This window comes from Gorilla gorilla, chromosome 13, assembly GCF_029281585.2.
Source record: "Gorilla gorilla gorilla isolate KB3781 chromosome 13, NHGRI_mGorGor1-v2.1_pri, whole genome shotgun sequence".
Lineage (NCBI taxonomy): Eukaryota > Metazoa > Chordata > Mammalia > Primates > Hominidae > Gorilla > Gorilla gorilla.
Genome location: NC_073237.2, coordinates 91,238,622 through 91,266,047, shown reverse-complemented (window position 1 = coordinate 91,266,047; position 27,426 = coordinate 91,238,622). Strand labels below are relative to the sequence as shown.

At 43.2% G+C, this 27,426-nt stretch overlaps 1 protein-coding gene across 16 annotated transcripts in view; it reads right to left on the bottom strand.

Annotated features, from left to right (window-relative positions):
- AOPEP (aminopeptidase O (putative)) overlaps positions 1-27,426 on the bottom strand; it is a 362,088-nt gene that overhangs the window by 274,039 nt on the left and 60,623 nt on the right. For 14 of the 16 annotated variants that reach the window (XR_008668203.2, XM_055349953.2, XM_004048300.5 and 11 more), the window contains 2 exons: positions 21,919-22,072; positions 13,851-14,096 (listed from right to left, as the gene is read on the bottom strand). Coding sequence is in view for 15 of the 16 variants with exons in the window: in XM_055349953.2 (XP_055205928.2) it covers positions 13,851-14,096; positions 21,919-22,072 (400 nt within the window). In the remaining variant the exon portion in view is untranslated. Of the gene's footprint in view, positions 1-6,902; positions 7,026-12,334; positions 12,428-13,850; positions 14,097-21,918; positions 22,073-27,426 lie in introns of all 16 variants that reach the window. The other 2 variants (XM_063696576.1, XM_063696575.1) reach the window with 2 other exon arrangements.

Sequence of the window (27,426 nt, the reverse complement as noted above, 5' to 3'; positions counted from 1 at the left end):
CATTAATGAGGCTGTAATTCCCTTATGTCCGACAGTGCCAAATCCTTATGCCATACTTACCCGAATACCGGGAGACCAACTGGTTCACAGTATTAGATCTTAAGGATGCTTTCTTTTGTATCCCTTTGCATTCTGACTCTCAGTATTTGTTTGCTCTTGAGAGGACTAATCCTGGAACTAATATTACCCAGCAGCACACCTGGACAGTACTGCCTCAGGGCTTCAGGGATGACCCTCACTTGTTCAGAAATGCCTTGGCACAAGAGTAAAAGGAGCTAGAGCTAGAAATGGGGAGTCATTCTCCAATATGTGGATGACATCCTTGTATGCAGTCCCACTAAAGAGGACTCAGAGAAGAATGCCATTCAAGTCCTAACCTCCTGGGAAAGTCCTAACCTCCCTCTTTGGGTATCAGGTCTCTCCATCCAAGGCCCAGATTTCTAAAACCAAAAATTAAATACCTGGGGTACATCCTAAGCCCAGGAAATCAGACCTTCTCCACAGAGTGAAAGGAGGCTGTCTAAAAGGTGGGACTGCCACAAATGAAGAAGCAACTCAGAACTTTCCTGAGTTCAGCAAGATTTTGCAGGATTTGGGCTCATTATTAAGCCATCATATGAGGCCTCAACAGGGCCACAGCAGGAACCAATTGGAGGTGTTTGTGTGGTAATAAACCATACCTATTGATCTTATATTAACAATTCAGGATTAAACTGCAAGTTTGAAAGATTTACCAACAGACTACATTGCTACATAATTTCAATAACCCCACTGCTCAACATAGATATTCCACCCCTTGGTTCAGAAACCCATAGAGATAGAAACCCCAGCCCCCCCTTGTGCATGACTCTCTCTCTTTAGTACACCAAACTCCCTTTTCTTGAGTGTGTACTTTATCTTCCAACTTGTCCTTGAATTCCTTCTTGTGGCGGTGTCAAGAGCCTGAACACAGCCCGGGTGGAGGTCCCTTGAGCATCAATCTCACATTGCATCCTATGGGGAGCAGAATATGAAATGTTCTTGGTTGTCTGGGGCTTGCCCTTGCTCATGCTCCAACCCATTTCTGCAGCTCAGCTCAAGCAAACAACTCACCATTAGGATCCACCTGCCCTGTGCTTCAGAGGCCAAGAGCTATAGAAGCCCAGGCCCTGATCCACTGTCAGCACCTGCTGGGACTCATTACCCTGCATGAGAAACTCCTTAGGGAAGCAGAAAGCACAGCTTGCCCTTCCTGGTGGGTGGAAAATCATGGGAGGGGCAGAGCAGAGAGGTCTCTCTGAGTAGCAAGGATTCCAGGTCTTAGCACAGGCCGGTGAGGGGGAGGACAGGGCTAGTCTGGAAAGAAGTTACAGGAAGCCTGTGATAGCAGGGCTGTGGAAGGACCTGGAGCTTGTTTGTGAGAGGAGACATATCTGAGGACACCCCAAAAGCTACAAAGTCAGGTGGTATCATCATCAAAGAATCTGAAGGTCAGAGGTGGACCTTCATCAATCCAGACACTGTCAGGTTTACTCAAAGCAACCAAGATCTTTAATTTGAAGAAAGTGAGTTATTTTAGATTATCAGGTCCAGAGAGACATTAAAATGAGGCAGCAGTCACGTCTTACCCCTCCCTTTGAGCTATGCACTCATCTCTTGTAACTGTTTGCTACTGCCAGAAGTAGCTATAAATCAACCTAATAATGCCACAGCAGACTCTATAACCCACCCTATAGCTTAACAACGTATAGCCAATCACTAATCAATGTTATTTCTAAAACCCACAAGAATTCCTAATAAACCACTTTGTACAGCCCACTCCTTGTCTCCTTTTTTTTTTTGCCTCTAAAAACCTGCTTGTAACAAAGGCAGGATGGAGCTCATATCCAAGGTTCCTTGGGTCTGAGTTTTCCAGGCAGCCATCCTCACTTTGGCTCAATAAAACGCTTTAAATTATATTTGGTGCTTCAGCTTCTTCCTTTTAGGTCCACACCACTGACTCCCCTTCCCAATCCTAAGGTCTAACTGATGCTTTTGCTTGTAAAACCAAAAGGGAAGTGTCCCTTTGTAAATTATTCAGGGCTGTGGGTGTAAACAACAGAAACTCAACGCAACCAGCTTTGACCAAATAAAGTCCTTATTTGAAGGCTCAGAGACCCATAGGAAGGGCAGGGGCACAGAGTAAATGCCATTTCTCTCCCTTACTCTGCTTCTCCTACATTCTCTGACACCAGGCTCCTCCCAGTGATAGGAAACATGGTCCAGTCATTCTCATACCACACATTTCTCAGCCTCCTCTACTTGGCATTCTAACTGGGAAATCCCAGGGCAGGATGTGTGCCAAAGGTAAGTAATAAGATTCCCTTACAGAGGTGCCCCTCAGGCAGGGGGTATAAAGAGAAAGTGGTTTGAGTCCCTTGGAGCGAGACAGTGTGATGCACTTCTATGGCCTTGGGAAGACTTCCGGATTCTGGGGAGGACAGGTTGGCAAGCACTGGTCTTCCTCTTAGATTCTAAGTCAGATCTCAGCAAGATATCTAACGGGCCAGGCAGGGACCCTCTCCTTCATATGTTCCCGTAAGCCCACCAAACAGTGGAGCACATTGCTGGTGGTGTTACCCATTAGAGAAGTAAATATCTAGCTCTGGGCCTACTTCTTCCCAAGTTTAAGGAAGTATTACAGAGTGAGAAGATGTGCACGTGGTCCTGAGAACAAGCACCCTTTCCCTCATTTCTACCTTTAGAAACATAGTACAGGAAAATCCAAGCCTCATGATCTAATTAGTACAGGTCTCCTTCCTTGGAGAAGGAAGCTGAAGAAGTGTTCCCTGGATAAGGGACCATCAATTGTACCCTCAAATAACTTGAAACTATCGAAGTGTTGGTAGGCAGGAGGATGAATCCAATAGGTTCCTTTCATCTGTCCATTTATTCTCCTCACCCCAACTTGCCAGCACAAGCATGTGTGGCCTTTGAGGGTACGGGAGACACTCCAAGTTTAAACAGGTAAAATTCAGACAGATGAACCTGGACCATCGGAAAGGTTAGAATAATCCTAAGAAGTTCTCCCCAAACAACACTTAAGCTGAGGAGATGCCGCCTCTGGGGGCTGCACCTGAGTGGTTACCGGGACAGGCACAGGGGCCTGGGCAGGCTTTCTGGCTGCAATTTCCTGCAGTGGCCTGGAGACTGGGGCCCAGTCCCCTACCAGGCAGTGCACCCTGCTGAGCTCTGGGGCCCAGTCCCCTACCAGGCAGTGCACCCTGCTGAGCTCTGGGACCCAGCATCTCCTGGTTGCTTACAGCTCTGCAAGGAGATATCAAAGCCAGGATAAATGGTTTGAAGCCAAAGTGGTGGTGGGGGGCAGCTGTGGTAGAGAAGGGAGGGCTGATGGGGAGTGGAGAGAGCCCAGACGGAAGAGGTCTGGGGGCAGGGAGGGAAAGGCCAAGGGAGAAGAGAAATCAGAATTAAATGAAAACAGGGTTTGTAGCTGCGCCCCTCTCAGTAAAGTTCTGCCATGCATGCATTAACCTTCCATCAATGAAAACAAAATCCAGGGACCTCATGCCTGCCTGCTGGGGCACATAAAGCCTAGGGGACATAATATCTTCCAGGTGGGTGTGCCCAGAAGCACACATTGGTACTTGACAAGTCATTTAAAACTGACTGTCAAGGTCAAAACAACACCACCTGCAGGCACAACTGAAATGTCTTCATCCATTCCCCCCCTCTGAATTCTCTGTTGTTGTTTTAAACTAAAACACAGTTTGAGCAGCAGACAAGCCTGACAACTGTTCAAACATATGTATGTGCAACTTATTAGCTTGCAAATGGAGATATCTGGAAGCTAAAGACATGTGACAGGGGTAGCGGGCAGGTTAGCCACTGACTCTGAGGGGTCAAAGGAGGAGGTCCTTTGATGCGCTGAAGGAAGAAGGCCTTCAGTGATGGAACCCACTCCTGATGGAGTATTTGAAAATGATGCTTTTCACTGACGACACACAAAACAGAGGCAGTTATTATGAAAAGAAGGGGCCCCTGCCCTTGAGATCCATTTATTTTGCAATTAACAAGGGTTAAAGAGGCCCCCTTCTGAAACTTTTGCTTGGGGGCCTAAAATTTAAACACCTACTACTGCCTAGGTGCCCACAGAGTCCAAGAAAATCCAAGCCTCATGATCTAACTAGCTCTTACATCAAAAAGAAAATATACATGTATTTTAAATTGCTGAACGAAACTGAATCACTCCCATGCCTGTTCAAATAAAAAACCTGATTAAAGGCCAGGCACAGTGGCTGACGCCTGTAATCCCAGCACTTTGGGAGGCTGAGGTGGGTGGATCATTTGAGGTGAGGAGTTCAAGACCAGCTTGGCCAACATGGTGAAACCTCATCTCTATTAAAAATACAAAAACGAGCCAGGTGTGGTGGCGCGCGCCTGTAATCTCATCTACTCGGGAGGCTGAGGCAGGAGAATAGCTTGAACCTGGGAGGTAGAGTATGCAATGATCCAAGACTGCACCACTGCACTACAGCCTGGGTGACAGAGCAAGACTCTGCCTCAAAAAAAAACCCTGATTAAATCAAATGTAGGGGCCCTAAGACATTCTGCAGGTTATTCTAAATCACCCCCTTACTTTTCCAGAGAAGAAAATTAGGCCAGGGAGGCCCAGTGACTTGCCCAAAGTCCCCGCCTGTGACTGGATGCAGTTCCTAGGAAGCACGGCCTCCTTCTGAGCAACAGACAAGCAGGAAGCCTCATCAGGGAGCTTTCTCACCCATTCACCGGCACGCTCCAGCCTCTTCCTGACCTTCTTACCTGTGACATGACGGCAGGGTCTGGAGTCAGTGCAAGCTGTCTGGGTGATACCAGTCCACACAGTCCCCAGGCAACACACACTGCTCTCCAACACCTGCAGCAGAATCAGCTGGGAAGACCTGTTAGCCTTCCAGATACCAAGACTGCGGCTCAACTCACTGAGTCAGTCTCCAGGGTAGGGCCCAGGCAGCTGAAGGGATCCCAGGGCACGTGCCAATTCTTTGGGATAAAAGTGACAGAATTTACTTTCATAATTGTTTTTTTCTTATCCTTTTACATTTTCTATTTTGTGTATGTGTTTTATAGTGTACCTAATATATTAACATTGTACTAAATGCATATAACTTATAAATAAATAAATATAGATATATGAATTGGGTAATTGCTCAAAAAGAGGTCTATAAACAGAAAAGCATGGGGGCCTCCTGCACCAAACTGTGAGTCCCAAGAGGGCAGGACCTGTGCTTCCTCACTGCTATAAAGCAAAGCCCTTGCCCAGGGCCTGACGCATGCAGGTCAGGTCCTCACTCACCACTGAGAGAATGAAAGGCGAATTCCATCTCCAGCTGTATCATGGACTCCCAGACATTTCTGAATAGAATCATCTCCCAAAGTGTGTTTTGAGGAGGTGGTTTTTTTGAAACCACAGTGGTTCCATGAAATGCTCACTGTAAAAAGGGCTCCCTCGACACAACAGTTGGGGGAATACTGTTTATCCTGTCTCTGTCTTCAAGATGCACAGATATACCAGGATATTAAATCAGGATCATAAGAATATTAAAGGCTTTCTTAGAAGCCCTCCAGTAAAGAATCTCTTTTAAGTTCATTTAATCCATTTATTTCCTAAACTAATTAACCTACAGTTCCTTTTCCCACATTATTAACATTCCACAAAACTAGTCTTCCTTGAAACCAACTTTAGAAACTCCCAATTTAGATTTAGGCTAAAGGTCTATACTTCCTCATGGCCACAGCATCATCAGCATTCATCACACCTGTCCGTTGATACATGTTTGTCGAGTGAGTTCTTGGCTTTGTCCATCCACCCCTTTCCAACTGCGCTTTCAATAGGATGTTCTAAGATTGCACATCTATGAAAAAAGGCAAAAACTGAAGCTGGCTCATTCCCAAAGAAAAGCACCATCCTTAGGTCCTCAAGATGTCCTTTTAGAGGAGACCTACTCAAAAACTAGGACCTGCCAACCACAGTTTCCAACAACTTAGCAAGGTGGGCTCCAAGGAGCACAGGCCAAGGGTGGGTAGTACCAGGCTCACAGGAGCACCTCCTCCTCCTTGCCTACCCGAAGTCTTGGCTGGGGAACCCAAATATCATTCACACTTTCTTAGAATGAAGTTCCAAGATTTCCATTTTATGGTGAGAAACAGGGAGGTGATTATTCTTAGCAAGCTAGCTGGGAAGGTAGGAGCAGATTTGGTTTGTTCAATGACTGCAGATTTGGCATTCTGTCTTCTGGGAACAATGTCTAGACTTTCCGAGGAGTCACCTCTATAAATAGCATGGTTAGTTAACCAAGAAATATAACATGTTCTACTCTGAGCTCCACTCTGGGGTTAAATCAGGGTGGATTTGTGCAATGTACCTCAACTCCCACTTGGTATTCAATTTTTTTTAAAAAAAGTAATCCATTTTTGAAGGGGGCATCCCCCTCACATCTGTGGCCTTTTAATATAATAATGTTAAACTTCTCTTAAAGAAAAGCTGAGGCTGGGCACGGTGGCTCACGCCTGTAATCCCAGCACTTCAGGAGGCCGAGGGAGGTGGACTGCCTGAGCTCAGGAGTTCGCGACCAGCCTGGGCAACATGGTGAAACCCCGTGTCTACTAAAATACAAAAAATTAGCCAGGCAAAGCAGCGTGCGCCTGTAGCCCCTGCTACTCGGGAGGCTGAGGCAGAACTGCCTAAACCCGGGAGGCATAGGTGGCAGTGAGCCAAGATTGCACCACTGCACTCCAGCCTGGGCAACAGAGTGAGACTCTGTCTCAAAAAAAAAAAAAAAAAGAAAGAAAAAAGAAAAGGTGGCTGAGACACTCTTCCAATTACTTATTAGGGGTGAAATGTAGAGACAAGGCAATTTCTCACCCACTTTACGCAAACAGGCCTCCATGGCGCAGAGGTGGGCTCCAGCTGCATCTTGGCAATATTCCCTCCAGCAGAGCTGTTCACACATTGTACTTTGCCTGAGGACTTTCCAGAGTTGGTGTTTTCCCTAAAAGAAATCTACCCTTAAAAGAAATACTTACATAGCTCCATGACCACATGCATACATCAGCAGTACAGAAGCTGGTAGTATTTGCTCACTCTGTGTAGTGGTCTAAGGAGAAAGAGCTTGCAAGATTGGGAATATCCCAAGTTAGGTAACTTTGTGCACTGAACTCCATTGTTCTTTTTCACCCAGGGAGTGTGTATGTTCTATTCAGTAATGATGCTTCGGTAAAGAAATAAGTGGCAAGGCGGGGAAAAAGCCTTTTCTTTGCAATGGAAAAAATGGCAAGGTGGTGCTGACTGGCCGTCTCAGGCTCAAGGACTGGAAGACATTAGGAACCTAGGATGACATCAATAGAGAGATTACAAACACAGGTAGAGGAATGATTGCTTCAGGAAGGCCTTTCAAAGGCCTGACAATTTCTCTTGAAGGATGGCCCCAGCAGTGTTCTCTGAAGGTAGGACTGTCAGTCTGTGTGGGGAGAACAGTTCAAAGAAAACCAAACACTTAAGCATAATCTTTCAGAGGGTGAAGAATCATGGTATAATGATGATAAGATGCCACTTCTCGATCTGACAAGCAACACAGCTGTTTAATGGCAAAAAGAAGATTCTAGTTAACCCAAAAGCTGTGAGTTCACTCTGCCTGTTGCTCCAACAGAAGAGAGAGAGCCTGGCCCCCAAGAACTCATGTGATCCAGGAATTTGCCTGGTATCCAGATTCTATGGCTGCCTCAAAGCCAGCCCACAGTAAACGCTGATCTTCAATGATATCTTCACTCACAGGGTCAGTATGGTTTCTGTGTGGAGACCCTAAATCAAGCACTCACTGCCTTAGAAACAGTTACACATCAGCCTTGCCTAAGTCTGGACCACCAGACTCTGACAGCCATCACAGGATGAGGCCATTTTACTTGTCTCCCTGACTTCCTGCTTCTAAGTGACTTTGGGACATTATATATCCTCTTAATACCCGCTCTGTGAAAAATGGAACATACACACACATTCTCACTACCTACCTTGCTTAGTACAAAGTGGTATTGTCAAGATGAACAAAATCATCCTGGCCAAGGGCTTTCAGAGTCCCAGAAGAACATCACTTTATGAATACCAGTTACTATTTCAGGAACACAAAAATGAAAGAACCAGAACACATTAGAAGGGGAAAGCCCCTACCTATAACATAGGATGCAAATAAAGTCAAATAATTTTCTCAAGAAGGATAATTGAAATAAAAGAGAAAATGGAGAAAGTGAACACAAAGAAAGCAACAAAGGGGAAGCACACATGGGCATAAATCACCTTGCATGTGCCTCACAGCTCACAACTCATTCTGTTTGTTCATCTCTACAGCAACAGCAGGGTTGCCAGTAAACAAGGGATTAAAATTTTACAGAAAAAAAGGATGGTATGAGCTGCTTTCTATCATTCACACCCACCTGTCTGAAAAAGCAGAGAAGAGTTATACTGCAAAACAGGGGAAAGAAATGCCCATTCAACATCTTTTTAAAAAACAATCCACGAAGAAAGAAAATTGAGAATTTATTAAAATCTGAGAAAGAAACGACAACAATAACAAGAAACAAAACCCACACACAAAACAAAAATATGCAGCACGTCGGAGAAAGTAGAGAAGTTGGCAGCCATGGTGAATTGAAAGGCATACTAATTTAAGGCTCAAAATCTGATTCCTGAGGCAAAGAATCACTACGGCTGCATCTTGCCTTGAAATCAGGGGGTCACATCCCCTGAAATCTAAAGAAGGATTGTTTAAAAGTATGGTGGTTTTGGTTTGAGGGATCAAAAATTCAAGTAAAGCCAACAAAGAACAAACAAAGAAAAATTCTCAAAGCTGTGAAACCTTGCTACTTAAGATAATGACAGAAATTTATGACTGCTTCCTTCCCCAGCAGAAAGGAGCATAATTAGAAAGCTGAAAACAACAGGCCCTTTGTACCAGCATGTTATGTTTTGCTTATTCTATTACACATTGGCTGGGAGATAAGAATAAACAGGACAACACCCTGTCTAACCCGGGAGGAGGGAGTGGAGGAAAAGGCTGGTTACATTCATTCTTGGGCATGTACGTGCATACCGTTTATTTGCAAATTGAGGTACTTAAGAAAATTGTGCATGCAATAGTCAGGAACTAGTATAAACATTCAGAAGTCTTTTATTGCACAATCAAACCTTTTAAGAATAAGCCTTGTGTAATAGGGAGCTTTATAGTTTTTCCTTATAGTGAAGCATGTTGTAAAGATTTTAATAATTGATAATTTTCTCTATGGTCTTTAATTGTCAATCCTATTTTCATTCAGTTGTTGTTGCTTTTTTTAAAAAAAACAAAACAAAACAAAAAACCTTTAAAACTAGGATGAGCAAATAAAACTAGGATGAGACACAGCTTCCCTCTCTGTGACCAACGATGTCAAAAACCCTTGCAAAGAATCAATCAACAGCTGCCAGGGGAAGAAAACGTGGTGATCTGAGACTTCTCCCTTCTCTACAAAGGGAAGGTTGCCTGTCTGGGTGCCAGGTGTTCTGATAGCTTCAGCCATGGAGAATTCTGCTCAAGAACAGCAGCTGCTAAGCCAATCAGGTTCTCATTAGCCAGTCGGGAGATGGTATAGGTATCTACGGTCCCAAGAAAAAAAAAAAAAATTGATCTCTTCCCATAACCCGTCTGCCTAGAATGATGGACCTGACTTAATCTTGCCATTTCTTAGTGACTCACTTGCTCCTGGCACCCAAGCTCACTAAGAACGGGGCTAAGGAAAGCCATTCTAAGACCTCACTGACCTGCCACCATCCTGGCCTTCATTCTACTCCTCCAACCCATGAGAGTGGTTCCCACCTTGAGGCCTGTGGACTGGAGTACTTTTCCACCAGATGGTCACAAAGCTGATTCCTTTTTATTCTTCAGTCTTAGCCCAAATGTCACCCTTTAAGGAAGCTTTTCCCTCTCACCCTAACAATGCTATTGATTCTCCCACTGTGACACTTACTTGATTTTATTTTCTTCATAGCATACATCTTAATTACTTGTTTCACGTACACTAATTTTCTCCCCTGACTAGAATGTCCATTTCATAAGGACAGAGGCCTCCTCAATCTCGTTCACCCATGTAGGCTCTGCATCGTAAGTACTATCTGGCACACAGTATACGCTTGATAAATATTTATTGCAAGAATAAATAAACAATAACCAAATTATCAAGACTATCTGGTATAGAACAGGTGGGGAAAAGCTCAAAGAATCTGTCACCTGTCATCGGCCACACTATAGTCATTTTTTTCCCCTCAATTTTCCCAGTGGGATGAAGGGTGAAGATGCATGTGAACAGCTGAGCCATGAAGCAGAACTACACAGCACATGGTTTTTTAACTTCAGTGCTCTTCACAGAAAACCACTCTGAAATAAGTTGCAAGAGATTCTTGAAATTCAAATACAAGGAAAAAAAAGAACATATTTGGACGACAGCTAGGTAGTTCTGCCAACCTAATTATGCCATGACATGTAATTGTGAACTGCTAAGAGACAAATGCGAAGCAAAGCATTTCCTATACACACATACAAAGGTAAGATTAAGGTGTTAATTTTTAAGCAACTGTCATAAGCCTGGTTCTAGAATATGATTCCATTAACGTTACTGCTGCTATAACAGAGAGTGTAAGTGTGATGATGAGCTCCTTTCATGTATTTCTCAAAATTAAGAAACTAGGCTTGCCAGTCAATCCCCAGCAGAAACTCTGAGAACATACGAGGACACAATGAAAACAGTAGAATATTAATTAAACCAACAGGAAGAGAGCTGTGTGTACTTCAGAGATGCATTTTAAATGCATGCATATCTTCATACAGACATCATAGTAGTCAAATCAAGAAATGTATACTTTACGGTTCCTGATATGGCAGATTCAGTCTTCATGGAAGGCAAAAACACAATGAAACAAAAACTGAAAGCCCACACACACCCACTGAGGAAAGCATCTGAAAGGCAAACTAGTGATTTTTCTCAGCAAAGAATTAAAGTCCCTCTCCCCTAGAACAGTGATTTGGAAAAGCACCAGGGTAGGGGAGGGGGTCAGTTAGTAATGGCTCCTATTATATTAAAAGGTGACAAAAATCATGAAGAGCAGTATTGATAAATGTTCTAGTTACTGCCATGTTTGAAAAGCATTCGAAATTCTAAAATATTATTTGTGTATTATTTACCTTCTTATAAACTGATTTGTCATTATCATACATTCAAGTTTTATAAATGTCTTTTTCCTCACTTCACTGAAATATCAGAATCCAGCTCAAAAACAGAATCAAAGAGGAGACTTTTAAGCTTATTCAATAAAAACTATGATACGTAATATTCAAAATAGTGAAATCATTATATTATCTAAAATTCTCAGAAACTGCTTAACATGATTAATAATAATTTACCCATTTTAGTTCATGAGGGAATGTTTAATATCATTTGCCAAAAAAGAATACTGAAATGGTATAAAATGGTATTCATTATAATTAAGACCTAATCACTAAAGAAGTTCAGAGGTATGGAATTTACGATCTTGCGTACACGTTTATAAAATATGGACTCGGGAAAGAGCCATTTAATTTACCAAGAAGTCCTTTGATCTCTCAGCATATTATAACTAAGAGGACAATGGCAGGTTTCAGTATGGAGGTCTTTTTGGATGACTCCTCCTAGCCTTGAGGTTTCTCTATTCCTGTTTAGGGTATGAAGTTGACTTACAAAACCATCGTTTTTGTTCTAGCTTTGCTTTATAAAACCTCAAGCAAAGCCTCGACCATAAATAAAGCAGCAGGGCCCCAGTAGCCAGCTGAGTCATAAACCCCACTCAGCTGCATGTGGCCCAAGGTGTTGGGATCCCGACAGAGTCAAGCCAAGCAAGTAGAATCAATTGAAGCCAGAGTTTGGAAAAACAGAGCACCTCCCTTCCCCACCCCACCTGGCAGTGGAAGAGACCACAATCCCCCTTCCACAGCTCTCATCCAGGGAATGGTAATAAGTCCAGAAAAACATCTAGACCTGGGCAGACTTTACTTCCACAGTCTAAAAGGAAGGGAAAAAAATGGTATTTGACAACCAACCACAAATTTTGAATATACGGTTCTCCTGCTTTTAAGCATAAAAGCAGTCTTGTTGTTGCTAAGTTATGATCACCACCATATTTTTCAAAATTTGTGCCCAGGACCATTTGGTCTTATGGTACTCAGGCTTACTGCTCTAAAAATACAGAGTTAAGCATGCTTAAATCACTTCAAATATCGCAAAAAGCAGCAAACACACAGCCTACCTGCTTGGGCATGCAAACTTGAAAAGAGAAGCTTTAGAGAATGGCCTGCAGGTCAACTCTTTCTGGCTTTGGCAGACTGATGTCAGGAAGGAGCTATAGAAAACAGAATCCTGTGCATGAAAAATACTCTGCCTTTGGTTCCCTCAGGCCAGAACTTGGAACTGCTAGCAAACATGCCTTAAAAAACTGCAATTCTCATGAAGTGCTAAAAACTCCCAAGTAAATAGGGCCCCTCAAACCCGTGTACAAATAAGAAACATTTCATGAACAACTCTTTTTTCACCAACACTTCTACTACTTAAATTAAGGCCAGCAGACTCTTCAAAGAGACAAAAGAAGCCCCCCCTCCATTAAGAAAAATTCTATATATAGACATCCAAGACAATTATATGATGCACGTAACCAAATATATATAATTATCCTAGTTCCTGCATTCCCATTATCTTCATAAACATAGGATAAAAATCAGTCTAAATGACTTTCTCAGACCTCCTCAAGGATTAAGGCAAGCCAGCCAGTCTTTAAAGTACATACATGTAGTAAAGATCAAAAGCAAATGTTCTGGTCAGTTCTTTTCTGCTCATGGTTTTACTATGAATGTGTGCAGTTTTCAGGGAAAACACCACAAATGACAGCTGCTCAAAAGCATGGGAATTAATTGGCAGCAGGAATTTCCTTGACTAATAGGGAAAAACTTAAAGTCACATGTTTTGATGAGCTTATTTTTCCCATCCTTAGTCAAGCATATTCACTGCTAATGATTAAGATTTTAAAATGGAAATATAACCAAGTACATTCTCTATCTTTTCTCAGTGGAACACAGATACCCATTAATGACTGAACAATGGCATTAATTAATAGATTTTAGCTTAAATAAATACAGGGAACCAAACCAGGATACAACAGCAAAAGTGCATTTGTTAAAAAATAGTAGCACGTGACTCCTTCTCCAACCCGCACAGTAAGCCATCTGTTTTGAGCTGTTTTTCTAGCAGTAGGGATAGATTTACACTGATCCATCCACAGTCTATCTGACTCAGGGTCTCTCAAGTCATTGCCCTTGTGACCAGTGGTGAGAATGGACAAGACAGCTGGTCAGGATTAGGTGAGCAGCCTGTGGCCTTGGGACCAAGTCATGTTACTGTGCCCAGAGCCTGATGCTATAACCTTTGGCTCATTAGCATTATGCTGTCATCATCCAAGCTAACAGCCACTGATCAGCCATGATCCAACAGTCACCACTCAGGGGGCACTATGTATTCTCAATCCCAGCAACAATGTGAGCCTTTTCTTTTCAACACAGTCTCAACTGAGCCCATGACACTCAAAGGCTCGTGCATGAGGGAGTCTGCATTAAAATTGTCCCTCAAGGCAGCAATGAGATGTCCAAGCATGAGCAACCATAGCCCCTCCATTCTAATCAAATGACAGCTCTGACAGAGCTCAAGGAAAGCAAGACATAGTTAAAGAATTTCCAAAATGTATGTACCCCAAGTGCCACAATGGAACAACATACCTGGCCATCCCCAGACTTGGAAAGTTGGCAGGGACGATGAGAACATCCAGCCGAGAGAACGGGTGTGTTCCCAGAACAGAATGTGCTGCTGAGAGGCAAGGAGGGATCAGCCGCAGAAGGGTCTCTTGGCAGGCACCCGTGAGGCACACAGGGGCAAAGACCCGATGAGGAATGATCTCCTGGGTGGTGGCAGAAGCATTCTGGAAGCGGCAGGGGTATTCCATGTGACTGCAAACACCAACATGCCTGGGAATAACACAAAATAAATGGTAAAACATGTTTATTATTCTTGCTGTGGAGGTGAGGCAATCTTGCAGATGTAGACAACTTTTAGGAGACAGAGGTTCAGACAGACTCACAAGCAAAGACTGTTGATTTCAATTCTTGGCTTGACTGGCTCTGTGCAGCAGTGAAAATTTACAGGACAAAAACGTATTCATGTGTTTGAATCAACAGACTAGCTTCAATCTAAGATAAGAGAAAGCAGTAAAATCTTGTTTTAGAATAAACTTTGTTGTGGGGGGACCTCTAAAGACTCAAAACAAAAAAACTTCTCACCAAAATACAAACAATTCCTGCCCTCGGTTAGATGTTTTCAAGTATCATCATATGAACAATCTCCAAATTAGAGACAATTCATAACTCAGAAAGGAAGGAGCAGTACACACAAATTAAAGATCCAATTCTGGGATTACCTAGAATAAAAGACTTGGACTGAGGTAGAACCATGAACCAAATGAAAGTTACAGGCTCAAACTCCTTGAAAGAACACAAACCATTTTACTGAATAGTAATCTAAATGTTCTTTACACAGCCCATCAAAAGCTGTTATTAAGGAATACAGAGGCACTTTTGATACAGTATTTTTCCCAACCCACTTTCAGAACAAATTTAACTGAGCCAGCCTTTTAAGGAAACAGATCAGACCCCAGCCTGCTTCATCTGACCACTGCCAGTTATTCCATCAAAGGCGGAACTGAAAGAGAATTCCTAGAACCTGACTCACAGGACTCAAGAGAACTTATCTACTCAAACCTACATCCAACAGTACTCCATTTTTTCACCTGCTAACATGTCTTTTATTCAAACACAATGAAAAACCCCTCTAATCATTATTTATTTTATTATTATTATTTTTTGAGATGGAATCTAGCTCTGTCTTCCAAGCTAGAGGGCAGTGGCATGATTTAAGCTCACTGCAACTTCCACCTCCCAGGTTCAAGTGATTCTCTTGACTCAGCCTCCTGAGTAGCTGGGATTACACGTGTGTGCCACCACACCTGGCTAAATTTTTGTATTTTTAGTAGAGACGGGGTTTTACCATGTTGGCCAGGCTGGTCTCAAACTCCTGACCTCAGGTGATCCACCCACCTCAGCCTCCAAAACAGCCAGGAGTACAGGCATGAACCACCGCAACCGGCCTATTATTATTATTATTTAAGACAGGATTTCACTCTGTTGCCCAGGCTGGACTGCAGTGGCAGGGTCATAGCTCGCTGTAGCCTCCAAGTCCTGGGCTCAAGCAATCCTCCTACCTCAGCCTCATGAGTAGCTAGGACTACAGGCATGTTGCCATGCCACATCCAGCCTTTTTTTTTTTTTTTTAAGAGATGGGGTCTGGAGATGGGGTCTCACTTTGTAACCCAGAGTGGTCTCAAACTTCTGGCTTCAAATGACCCTCCTGCCTCAGCCTCCCAAAGGGCTGGAATCATAGGCATGAGCCACTGTACCCAGCCAATTATAACTACAGGTGCTCACTTGATTCACAGTGAATAATGAAAAATCTTAAGATGCTGGCATGTCCCAATATGGGCAGAATGCAACAATAATTCCTCTCCAAATGTAAGAAGTACCTTTCACTTACCCAAGGCCAGCGTTCAGGAGACCAATATGGCTAGGTACAGATAAGCCTCACCTTCTAGCAGCATAGTTCATAGAACACAGCTTCCAGCACCAAAGGCATTTCACCACAACGGAGAGTAAGAAAATGGATGGAGGCCCATAAAAACTTGTCAGAATAAGATGACATGAAGAATATAATTCTTGACATTGAATTCTGGCCAAAGTCCCTGGATTGATAACCTTGCTTTGTGGAGAGAGTGAGTCAAGGTGCCTGTTGGTGAACATTTAACTAAAAAGGCTGCAATGCCCACCTAATGACAAGTACTGTGCTTGTGCATGAATGTGGTCAAAGGTCTCGCAAAGTGAAAAAGGCCACTGATTAAATTAACCACCACAGTATCTTTTTCTCATGTATTTACACAGGTATATAATGTGCTACAGTAATTTCAGTTCATATAATCTCTATTGCAAAGCTTTCAGATCATGTTAAACCACAGAGAAACTGGAGTGTGCAGGCATCTTCTGGACAAAGCTGAGGCATAAGCTTAAATTATATCTACCACAGCACAATTTTGCAAAAAGGTCGTTCTAATGGCCTCTCTAAACACAACATGGGGAAAGATTATTTCTTGCTGCCAAGAACCCTAAAGTTAGAGAATACTGAGGTAGCCAAAGATACACCCAAAAGTGTTTGGCCGGATGAATTTCTGGTGATCGTATACAACCTAAACCTGATAGACAACATTCTGACTCCACGGTAAGTTCTCTCATATCCTTTTCCAATCAGGAACAAGGCAAGTTAGAATCTCTCTGGGCATAAAAGGCACTAGCTCAGATGATGAAGATGATTCTAGTTGTGTGAATTAGTACCGTTGTAATCAAAGCCTGGGAAAAAATGCAGGACTTTAAGGCAATCAAGCTCTGACCAGGTGAGAAGGGTAAGGCTCCCATAGAAATGGACATGGAAATGGCATCAGGAAAGCCACTTCTACGTTCCCACATAGGGATCAGGAAACCTGGGCTTCACTGTCTTCTCAGACTGGCTCACTTGTGACCAAGGCAGGCAACTCAGTATCTGGGGCTTCTTTTTCCCCATCTTTAACATAGTTTCACCAAAGTGGCTGCTGGAGGAGGTAAGGAATTGGTTAGAAAAGGATATGAGAGGCCAGACACGGTGGCTCATGCCTGTAATCCCAGCACTTTGGGAGGCTAAGGTAGGTGGATCACCTGAGGTCAGGAGTTTGAGACCAGCCTAGCCAACACGGTAAAACCCATCTCTACTAAAAATACAAAAAAATTAGCCGAGTGTGGTGGTGCATGCCTGTAATCCCAGCTACTTGGGAGACTGAGGCAGGAGAATCACTTGAACCCGGGAGGCAGAGTTGCAGTGAGCTAAGATCGCACCACTGCACTCCAGCCTGGGCAACAAAGCATGACTCTGTCTCAAAAAAAAAAAAAAAAAAAAGGTATGAGAGAATTTACTAACTTACCGTGGAGACAGAATGTTCTCTATCAGGTTTAGGCTGTATACAATCATCATAAACTCATCAAGCTGAACACTTAAGATCTGCACATTTTGTTGTATGTTAATTATACTTAAAATATAAACAAATGAAAATCTTTTCTAAGGTTTCTTCTGGCACTATGAGTCTATGATAACTCAGCACATGAGCCATTCTTCATAGAATTGCCTTGTTTCTGAAGAGGTCAGGGGATTCTGTACTTTTTTTTTTTTTTTTTTTTTGAGACGGAGTCTTGCTCTATTGCCAGGCTGAAGTGCAGTGGTGCAATCTCAGCTCACTGCAACCTCCGACTCCCTGGTTCAAGCAATTCTCCTGCCCCAGCCTCCTGTAAGCTAGGATTACAGGCACGCGTCACCACGCCCAACTAATTTTTGTATTTTTAGTAGAGACGGGGTTTCACCATGTTGGTCAGGATGGTCTCGATCTCCTGACCTCATGATCCGCCCGCCTTGGCCTCCCAAAGTGCTGGGATTAATGGCATGAGCCACCGCGCCTGGCCAATTCTGTGCTTTTTACAAAGTAATAGTCTTCCATAGATTCAGCACCGACTCAAAGATGCTGTACTTCCTATCAAAGCAACTTTTCATATACTTTACAACTCTAAAGAAGACCTGTTCCCCACCAGATTCTTCTTTCAAATAATCAGTCTCAATGTGTTTTCTTCTTTGTAGTGCCCATTTTCCATGCCTTTAATCATTTTTGCTAAGTTCCTTTGGACTTTATCCAAGTTTCTGTGTCGTGTTTAAACTGTATGGCCCCCACAAAGGCCTCAAGAGGTTAAAGAAACATAACACAAAGATTCCCCTGTGGCTGAAGGTTATACTACAGCTGAATAAAATTAAAAAACTTTCAACAGCTTATCTGAGAGCCTTATAATCAATGTATTTACTAAAATGCTCACCCAGAGTGGCTGGAGCATGTGTGAAAGTGGAGCTGGAAGAGGGAATGTTCTTACTATAATTTTACCCACATGAACACTGATCATAAAAGTTCAGTGACCAACACTTTGGCCAAATTTCTGGAACCCAGATGAGCACTTTAGGCAAATGAAAACCTGTGGTATAGCAGGCCCCTGTGAAAGTTGGATTTACATGAATTTGATTGGTGGTCTTAGGAAGGTTTGAAGTAGAATGGGTGCTGGGGAAGGCAGAAGGGACCAGATGTGAACATAACCAAAAACACCACTGTGACTGGCACTTCAGAGCACCTTTGCTGGCAAACTTTGCATGCAGTCAGACATGTAACGGATGAAAACAAAGCCACTTTCTGACAACTAAAGACAGCACACATGAAGTGCACAGCCAGGGCAGGACTAAGCAAATGCAAGCTATGATTTTATCAGCAGCATATTCCTGAAGGACAAGCATATTGATAAAGGAAGGGAAAACTCAGTCACAGTTTATTGGACATGGAAGGGGGCATAGGAGGAACCCCATTCACCAGGACTCACAGTTCCATGGAAAGACACGCTTCCCTAGAGTGGCACCCGGACCTCTCCCCAGCTTACCTGACTGGCTGGGCCATTCCAGGCTTTCTCTTTTGAATCTGCTTGCCCACAGAGGGTGCACTTTGGGCCTGCCCCTGCCATGTGTCAGGTGGACTCTACATCTGTGTTATAGAGGACAGCAGCAGTCCAGCTGGGCTGGTAACTGGGTGGGTAAATTTGTCTCATTTGGAAATGGAGTCTCAGAAACCCCACTGAGACCATGCACCTGAGTATTCCTTCAGTCCAGCTTCTGTCAATAATAAAACCTTTATTTTTATCTCCTCTGTCTGTTCCTCAACTGGTGAATTTAGGAGGACAAGAGAGGAGTTGTACTTGCTTCTTCCCCTAAAGCCCAACAGGAATTTTAGACATCATCTCTTCCCAGAATCATTCATTTCTTCCTCCTTTCAGAATAGTGGATGCAAGAAAACTGAGAAGCCATTTAAGTTGCTTCTGAGCAGGAAGGAGAGAGCACAGAGTCAGTGGCTGCTGCCCACTCCCCAACCCCACATCTCTTTGGAATATGGCTAGAAAGGCAAAATAACAAATGTCTGTCTTTGCCTTCCCCTAGCCTTCCAAAGGCACACATTTTCCAACTGCACAGCTCCTCTAACAATCAATCAATGCTGAGGCCTTAGATGAAAAAGAGAAGAGTACTTCTTCACTATCAAGAATTTGAGAACCCATGGACAAAGCCTTCATTCTACAGATAAGGTAAGTGTGGCTTTGTCCAAAGAGGTATATCCAACCACCAAGAATGGCACTTTCAGGCTCAAAGGCATTGCTCTCAACTTCTGTTTTCTGTTCCAACACAACACACTCCAGTCAATAATGGTGGCTCAAATCATGGCAGTGACTCTCCAGATGGGAGGGTGGATCAGACTCCAGGTGAGGCATTAATGTTACATATAGTTTTTTAAAGTCTCCAGGTAAGATTCTGACTCACCTCTCTCTGGGGTCAGGCCTGGATATAAATCCAGGTATTGCTACTTAGTAGGTACATTAATGTTAACAAGTTGCTGAGCTTCAATATCCTTATCTATAAAATGAGAATAATAATCTACCCAATCTGTTTTGCAGGCTTATCCTTAGGACTAAATGAGATTATATTTAGATCAAGACTTAGTTTCTGACTTGGAACAACCAATGGCTACTGTATCAATTCAGGATAGGCTAGGATATGCTGCAGTAACAAACAACCCTGGTGTTTCAGTGGCTTAACACAAAACAGTGTGCTTCTTGCTAATACCAAGTCCACTGTAGATCTAAGTGACTCTCCAGACTACCTGTCATCCTCACTCAGAAATTCAGACCACCTGAAATTACAAAACAAAGCCTCCTCTGTGATCCTACTGCAGGAAAGAGAGCACAGGAGGATCTCACATGCAATTAAAGTTCCCACATGAAACTAGAATATGTCACTTCTGCCCACAATTCCCTTCTTCCCTCAAGAATACAGAAGTAAAATCTAATACGCAATCTAGGATGTTCATATAGCTCAGGAAAGACAGTCCAAAATAGGCAAGCTACTGAACAGGAAGTGGAAATTACCTCCCTTCTGCCAAAAAAGGCAAAATGCAGGCAATAATACATGCCCATCAGAAGACAGAGAACACAGCTTCATCTCTGAAAGATGAAGACCAACTGCCACAGTTACTGTGGTACTAGTAAAAGCAGCATGACAAAATAAAACCAACACAAAAGGAATCTGCATTAGGAGTACACCTTAGCTGGTTTTCAAGGAGTAACTAATCATCTCTACCATTACCCTGGGCTTTCTCCACCAGAAGGTACTGACTTAGTGACTGTCTGTCAATAGGAAAAATGACACAATTGAGCCGGGTATAAAATCCTGGGAGTGCAGCATGATGCATGTGCTGTGCACCTTCTCAGAGTTCCCCTTCTCCCTCTTTTGGCTCTCAAAGCCAGAAACCATTGAACATCTAGACAGGCTGCCAGTAAATATCCAATGGCCTATACTAATTTTTTAAAGCCTCAAAATGATTTTATCTGGTTCATACTTCAAATAAAAAAGAAATCACTACTGATGTTAACAAAGCCCTGACCAAGCAGGATTCCCTTAACCCAAGGGCTTTGCATCAGTTTCCTTGTGTCCTGTGCTCCTAAAGCGGCGACTAGCCCCACTGAGGGAGATGCTGTCCCTACAGTGCACCGCTAACAGCAGTTGGTACAACCAAAACAGCAGAGTAGCATAGAAAGTAATCCATCAGAAGCTATGTTTTTGACCACAAAAGCACTGAAAACCAAACTTAAAAGGTATGGGAGGAGAGGAGGCACTGAATCTGAGGATTCCTTGAATTTAGCCAAATGCATGTAAATATTTCAGCAGACTTCACAGGATTTCATATATACTTACCTTCTTCTCTCTTTCTGCATAAATAATAGGCTCACATCTCTTCTTCTCAACTCGCTTTCCTTTCTTTTTTTCTTTTTTTTTTTTTTCCAGGACAGAGTCTTGCTCTGTCGCCAGGCTGGAGTGCGGTGGCGCAATCTCGGCTCACTGCAACCTCTGCCTCCCAGGTTCAAGCAATTCTCCTGCCTCAGCCTCCCGAGTAGCTGGGATTACAGGCATCCGCCACCATGCCCGGCTAATTTCTGTATTTTTAGTAGAGATGGGGTTTCACCATGTTGGCCAGGCTGGCCTCGAACTCCTGACCTCGTGATCGACCCGCCTCAGCCTCCCAAAGTGCTGGGATTACAGGCCTGAGCCACCACGCCCAGCCTCTCTTTCCTTTCTTCTTTGTTTTGTTTTGTTTTTTGTTTTTTGTTTTGAGACAGAGTCTCACTCTGTCACCAGGGTGGAGTGCAGTGGCGCAATCTCAGCTCACCGCAACCTCTGCCTCCCGAGTTCAAGCCATTCTCCTGCCTCAGCCTCCCGAGTCGCTGGGACGCCCGGCTAATTTTTTTGTATTTTTAGTAGAGACGGGGGGTTCACCAAGTTGGTCAGGATGGTCTCAGTCTCTTGACCTCATGATCCACCCGCCTCAGCCTCCCAAAGTGTTGGGATTACAAGCGTGAGCCACTGTGCCTAGCCCTCTCTTTCCTTTCTAATAGGGCTTTTCCTGCTTTGATTAATCCTATTTTGGTTTAGTTTCTCAGCAGGAATGACTCACATTCCCAGTGCTTGGAAGAAATGCATCATACCACTCCCTCAAGTGTTTTTTTTTTCCTTCCCAGCAAGTCCCCAAACACAAACCTGAAGTTGGCCTCAGAAGGTGAGAAGGGTCTCTCTGTTGCCAAATCATTTGATGACCATGTCTCCATCTTCATTTCTGTCCAGCATCCCACTGCAATTGTGAAGGTGGAGGCTGGCATTGGCATAGTTACATAGTAATACCAGCTTGAGCACCCTGTAAACAGGAAGAGAAAAACCATAATGAGGCCAATATATGATCCCGGGCTCTGCTGTGTAATTTCCTCTCTTGAGGCACTTGAAGAGCTTTTGTGATAAGCTGGTAAGAGCCAACTCTTGGAGGTCGGTCACATCAGCAGAAAGGGCACATTTCAGGGCTCAGGGAAAGCACAGGAGGGATGATGGCTTCAAGGCAACCAGGAAGGTCTGGGTCTCTTCCACGGATCAGTTTGAAGCCCTTCACGTAAGGGTGGTAGTGCAGGGGGTCCCTCACAGCTGTAAACACAGAAGGCCACAGGCTGTATGCTCCTACAGAGACAGAATACGTCTCATTCATTCAACACAGTATTTAGCATTCAAAAAATGCTCAATTGATACCTGTTGAATGAGTGAAAGAGTGAGCAAAGCAGTGATTGCTTTGTGCTGTAACTATCTTGTCCAAATTCAATTCAAGTCAATATAAAATGAATATAGTAGAAAACACATGAGACTAGGGAAGGGAGACACTTGGGTTTTCATCCCAACTCTGAAATTAATTAGCTGTGGGAGTTCAGGTCTTACCCTTAGTCTCTTTTATCTGTTTAGCTGGTCTTCCACTCCTTGCTGAGCAGATGAAAAGCACGTGTAGAGGTTTAACGGAGCCAAGGACTCCTAACTAGTTTGTAACAGGACTGGGATTAGAGCTGGGGCTCCCCATTCCAGTTGAGGGTGTACTCTCCACTTGGTCCAAACCTTAGAGGCTTTTTATCAAAGGAATGAATGGCTGATAATTTGTAACACTATACTCCCCTCATTTCTGAGATGTAAAAATAATTTTCATGTTTCTGAAATCTGAATGTGTCATACAACCTGATTTAACAATGGTATATTTTCCGAGCATCTGCTATACATTAATCATGTGTCTTAAGCAGAATTTATATCATCTTTTTTTTAACTTTTATTTTAGGTTCAGGTGCAAGTTTGTATAACAAACTTGGATAAATTGCATCATGAGGCAGGGTAGGGGTAGGTTTAGTGTATAGATTATTTTGTTACCCAGGTAATAAGCATAGTACCCGATAGGTAGTTTTTCTTTTTTGAGACAGGGTCGCGCTCTGTTGCCCAGGTTGGAATGCAGTGGCGTGATCACAGTTCACTGCAGCCTCAACCTCTTGTATACCCAATATCCAATGTCTCAAGTGATTCTCCCACCTCACCTTCCAAAGTAGCTGGAACTACAGGTATGTGCCACCACACACAGCTTACATTTTTTTTTTTTTTTGAGAGACAGGTTCTCACTATGTTGCTCAGGCTAGTCTTGAACTCCTGGGCTCAAGCAGTCCTCCCACCTTGGCCTCCTGAAGTGCTGGAATTACAGGCTTGAGCTACTGTGCCCAGCCTGATAGGTAGTTTTTCTGTCCTCACCCTCCTCCCACCCTCCACCCTCAAGCAGGCCCTGGTGTCTGTTGTTCCCTTCTTTGTATCCACATGTACTCAGTGTTCACCTCCCACTTATAAGTAAGAACATGCAGTATTTGGTTTTCTGATGCTGTGTTAGTTCACTTAGGATAATAACCTCCAGCCCCATCCATGTTGCTGCAAAGGACATTATCTCATTCTTTTTTATGACTGCATAGTATTCTATGGTATATATGTGCTACATTTTCTTTATTCAGTCTAACATCGATGGGCATTTAAGTTGATTCAATGTCTTTGCTATGGGATATCACCTTATATTATGGAACACATTTCTCCACTCCTCATGTTCCCATAGGGAGGAACTACTGTTAGCGTAAATCTCTCTTTCAGTCCCTTCACAAACTCCTTTACAGGAGCTATTATTCTTTTTCTTGCTTTAAGTTTTAGAGGGTTAAACACATTTGACATCCAATCACTGACCAAATTGGCCTGTGGTTGTCCAATCTGGTCTGTGATTGGATGTCAAATTCAGAGCTGAAATATTAACATGCCCCTACTGGCCGGCAGACCTAACACGACATTTTTTAAAGTGCTTTACCAGTAAAAACCAATAATAGAGATTAGATTTTGATCTCCACGTGCATGATTCCTTTGTCTATCTCAAAACAAATTCTGAACTCAGGAAGGTAGGACTTAGTAAAAAATAAATAATATTTCGGTGAGATTCAAGTCTGGAAGCCATGAAGAGAGTTACTTGAAAGAGAGACACAAAAGATGTGTTCAGAACTGCTGGAAACCCACCAGAGCCAGCCATTCTCTCCAACTTGCCTGGAAGCTGCACCCTGCTTCTGGAACCAGAATGGCCACTCTTGAGATCCCTCTCTTTGTAGCTAAGAAGTTGAAGGTAGGCCGGGAGTGGTGGCTGTAATTCCAGCACTTTGGGAGGCAGAGGCAGGCGGATCACTTGAGGTCAGGAGTTCGAGACCAGCCTGGGCAATATGGTGAAACCCCATCTCTACTAAAAACACAAAAATCAGCCAGGTGTGATGGCACGTGCCTGTAATCCCAGCTACTCAGGAGGCTGAGGCAGGAGAATAACTTGAACCTGGGAGGCAGAGGTTGCAGTGAGCCGAGATCGCACAATTGCACTCCAGCCTGGGTGAGACTCGGTCTCCAACAAAAAGAACAAGTTGAAGGCATACTCCTCCTTAAAGGGACAATCAAATCCACAGACACTGAAGCCAATCCAGTGATAGCTTCTACTGGGCATGAAGCAAAACCACAGCCTCAAAGAGAATCACTGCTGTGATTCCAAGCCAGTAAGAAGGAGGTAGGAACAGTCACAGACGTCTTGATGAAAGAATGACATGGATATGACATGATGGGCTATAGGGACTCCACCTCTCCCATTTTTCTGTCTTTCCATAACTACCTACATTACCTGGAACCCAATGTCTCCCATGACTGCTCCATAAAAACTTTCATTTTCTACTGGAAACATAATGAGAGCTGAAGCAGGCAGAAAGGAGCGTGCAGATGGAAGAAGAAGCAAGAAGTTATGGGTAAGGAACTAAATCTTTTGAAAGGCTCTGGTTTAAAAAAAAAAAAATCCTAAAAAAAAACACATTTTCTTAATCAAAGGGCTGTGGTCTGTCATTCCGTCTCTGAAGTACATTTTAGAGTTTACCAAGAACCATTAGAATTTCATTTTTAAAAATTCAGACCCTTGGCAGTTCAGTAAATAAGCAGCAATGGTGAGGCTTTCAGGTAAAAAGAGAGGTTTAACTGTATGAGGCCGAGGCCACCTTTGCTTCCTCCCCAAACTCTATTCAGGAACAGTAAAAGAATTTCTTTTCTAAAGACATGAACCAACAAGGAGAGAGAGAATAAAGCAGGAGACAATTGCTGCAGAATATTGGAAGCTAGAATGCAGATGGCAGAGTGGCAAATGACACAGCAGACCTGAATCCAGACCTGAATCCTAAGTTGGCAGTAGGGAAAGATAAGACCCACCTCATTTTACCCCTTAGAAGCTCCAAAAGGCTCTAGGGTAGAGGAAATGCTAAACTAAGCAGGCCCAGCTGCACATCTAAGAAGTGGTCAGATCCACAGATGGTCTCCCCAGCCCTGCACACCTGGGCTATTTGCCCATCCCACACATATCCCAACAAATAACTGGAAGTTTATTTTCTAGAAAGACTAAAGGGAGGGCCTCTGAACTGGCAGCTGTGGTGTTGGAGGAGAAATGACACAGTTGAAGGCAAGTGAATGGAATTAGATGAATACATGCACATAGGATGCTGAGGCCACCAGCCATCCTCCCTTATTTGGTTCCAGAAGGCTGACAGCCAGGCTTTCACTGTCTAGGCAAGAGACTGAAAGAAGGGAATTAGCTTAAGAAATCAGTCTATGGTGAAGCTGATGGTTGACAAGCCCTCCAAATGTATTCACAGCTTCCAATTCATATTTCAGTCCCCTGCTCCTGAATGCTTGCATGCAAGCTTCCAGCCATCCCTAGAAAGCCTCTATTACAAAATCAAGATCCAAAAGGACAAGCAAATGGGAAAAAAAAAAAAGCATAAGACAATTATTAATTCCAACCAAGAAAAAAATTAACATGTACAGAAATAATAATGAAGTCACAGTTTTGCTACAAGGCTTAGCTCTTAATAACACACAAAAATATAATGATATAAATGAAGGCCGGACGTGGTGGCTCACCTGTGTGATCCTAGCACTTTGGGAGGCCTAGGTAAAAGGATCACATGAGACCAATAGTTCAAGACCAGCCTGGGCAACACAGGGGGATCCCATCTCTACAAAAAAAATTTTTTTTTTATTAGCCAGGTGCATTGGTGGTGCCTGCCTGTGATCCCACGTACTTGGGAGGCTGAGGTAGGAGGATCACTTGGGCCCAGGAGGTCAGGCTGCAGTAGAGCTGTGATCACACCACTACACTCCAGCCTGGGTGACAGAGGAAGACCCTATGTCAAAAATAATAATAATATAAATGAAGAATACTGATCTAATCAACATTATGATATTAATTACATTGAGAAGACAGGATTTTAGGAAGGGGGCTTGTGTATGATGGAGTTTGGGGAGGGAGGAGGACAGCTAAATTACTTACCTGCCATAGTGGGAAGAACAACCCTGAACAATAAAGCATCTTACTGAAGGACATGCAGGTAAATATCAAGTAATCAGCCGAAAGAGGTAAAAGTGGTTACTTCTAAAAAGCAGGAAAAATGGAGGAAGAGAGATTACAAAGGACTGCTGCTTGGGAAAACGGGTATAATAAACCCATCAGAATTACTTGACTCTTTAAATATTGCATCTTTAATGTAAAATAATTGAACTAATCAATTAATTAAAAGGTAATCTTAACAGAAAAAGAATAACACGTCTGGTACCGAGGTACTATTAAAATGATGAAATACAACTCAGAAGAAAGAAGCAATTTAGAGATAAGAAGCAGGCACTAGCCTATTAAGAAATCCTTTTAAGAATGAAGCACTACGCACAACAGGCTTTCTCCCTACATTTGTGTTGAATTTTTGACCTGATTTTCTTGCTGCCTGTCTGGTTTTTGTACCATCCACCTAGTCCATGGGCAAGATGATACTTGTGGAAACAGCAGAAACTGAAACTTACTTCCAAGAGAAAACACTGCTAATAGAGTAGAGGTATTTGTTAGATCCCTGCACAAGGTCAATAGAAATCCACATAGAGCGCCCAATCCCATCACAACCCAGCACCTTCATCAGCATGTCTGCACCCTCGAGGTGACATGGGGAAGACACCAGAAGTCACAGCAGGATGTGGCAGGGGAGAGAAATGGAGATTAGCAATTAAAAAGTCAGAAACCGTAAATGACTCAGAGTTTGAGAGTGAGATAGCAATAGCGGTAACAGAACCTGAGGTGAGTCCAGTAAAAATATGTTAAAACTGTCA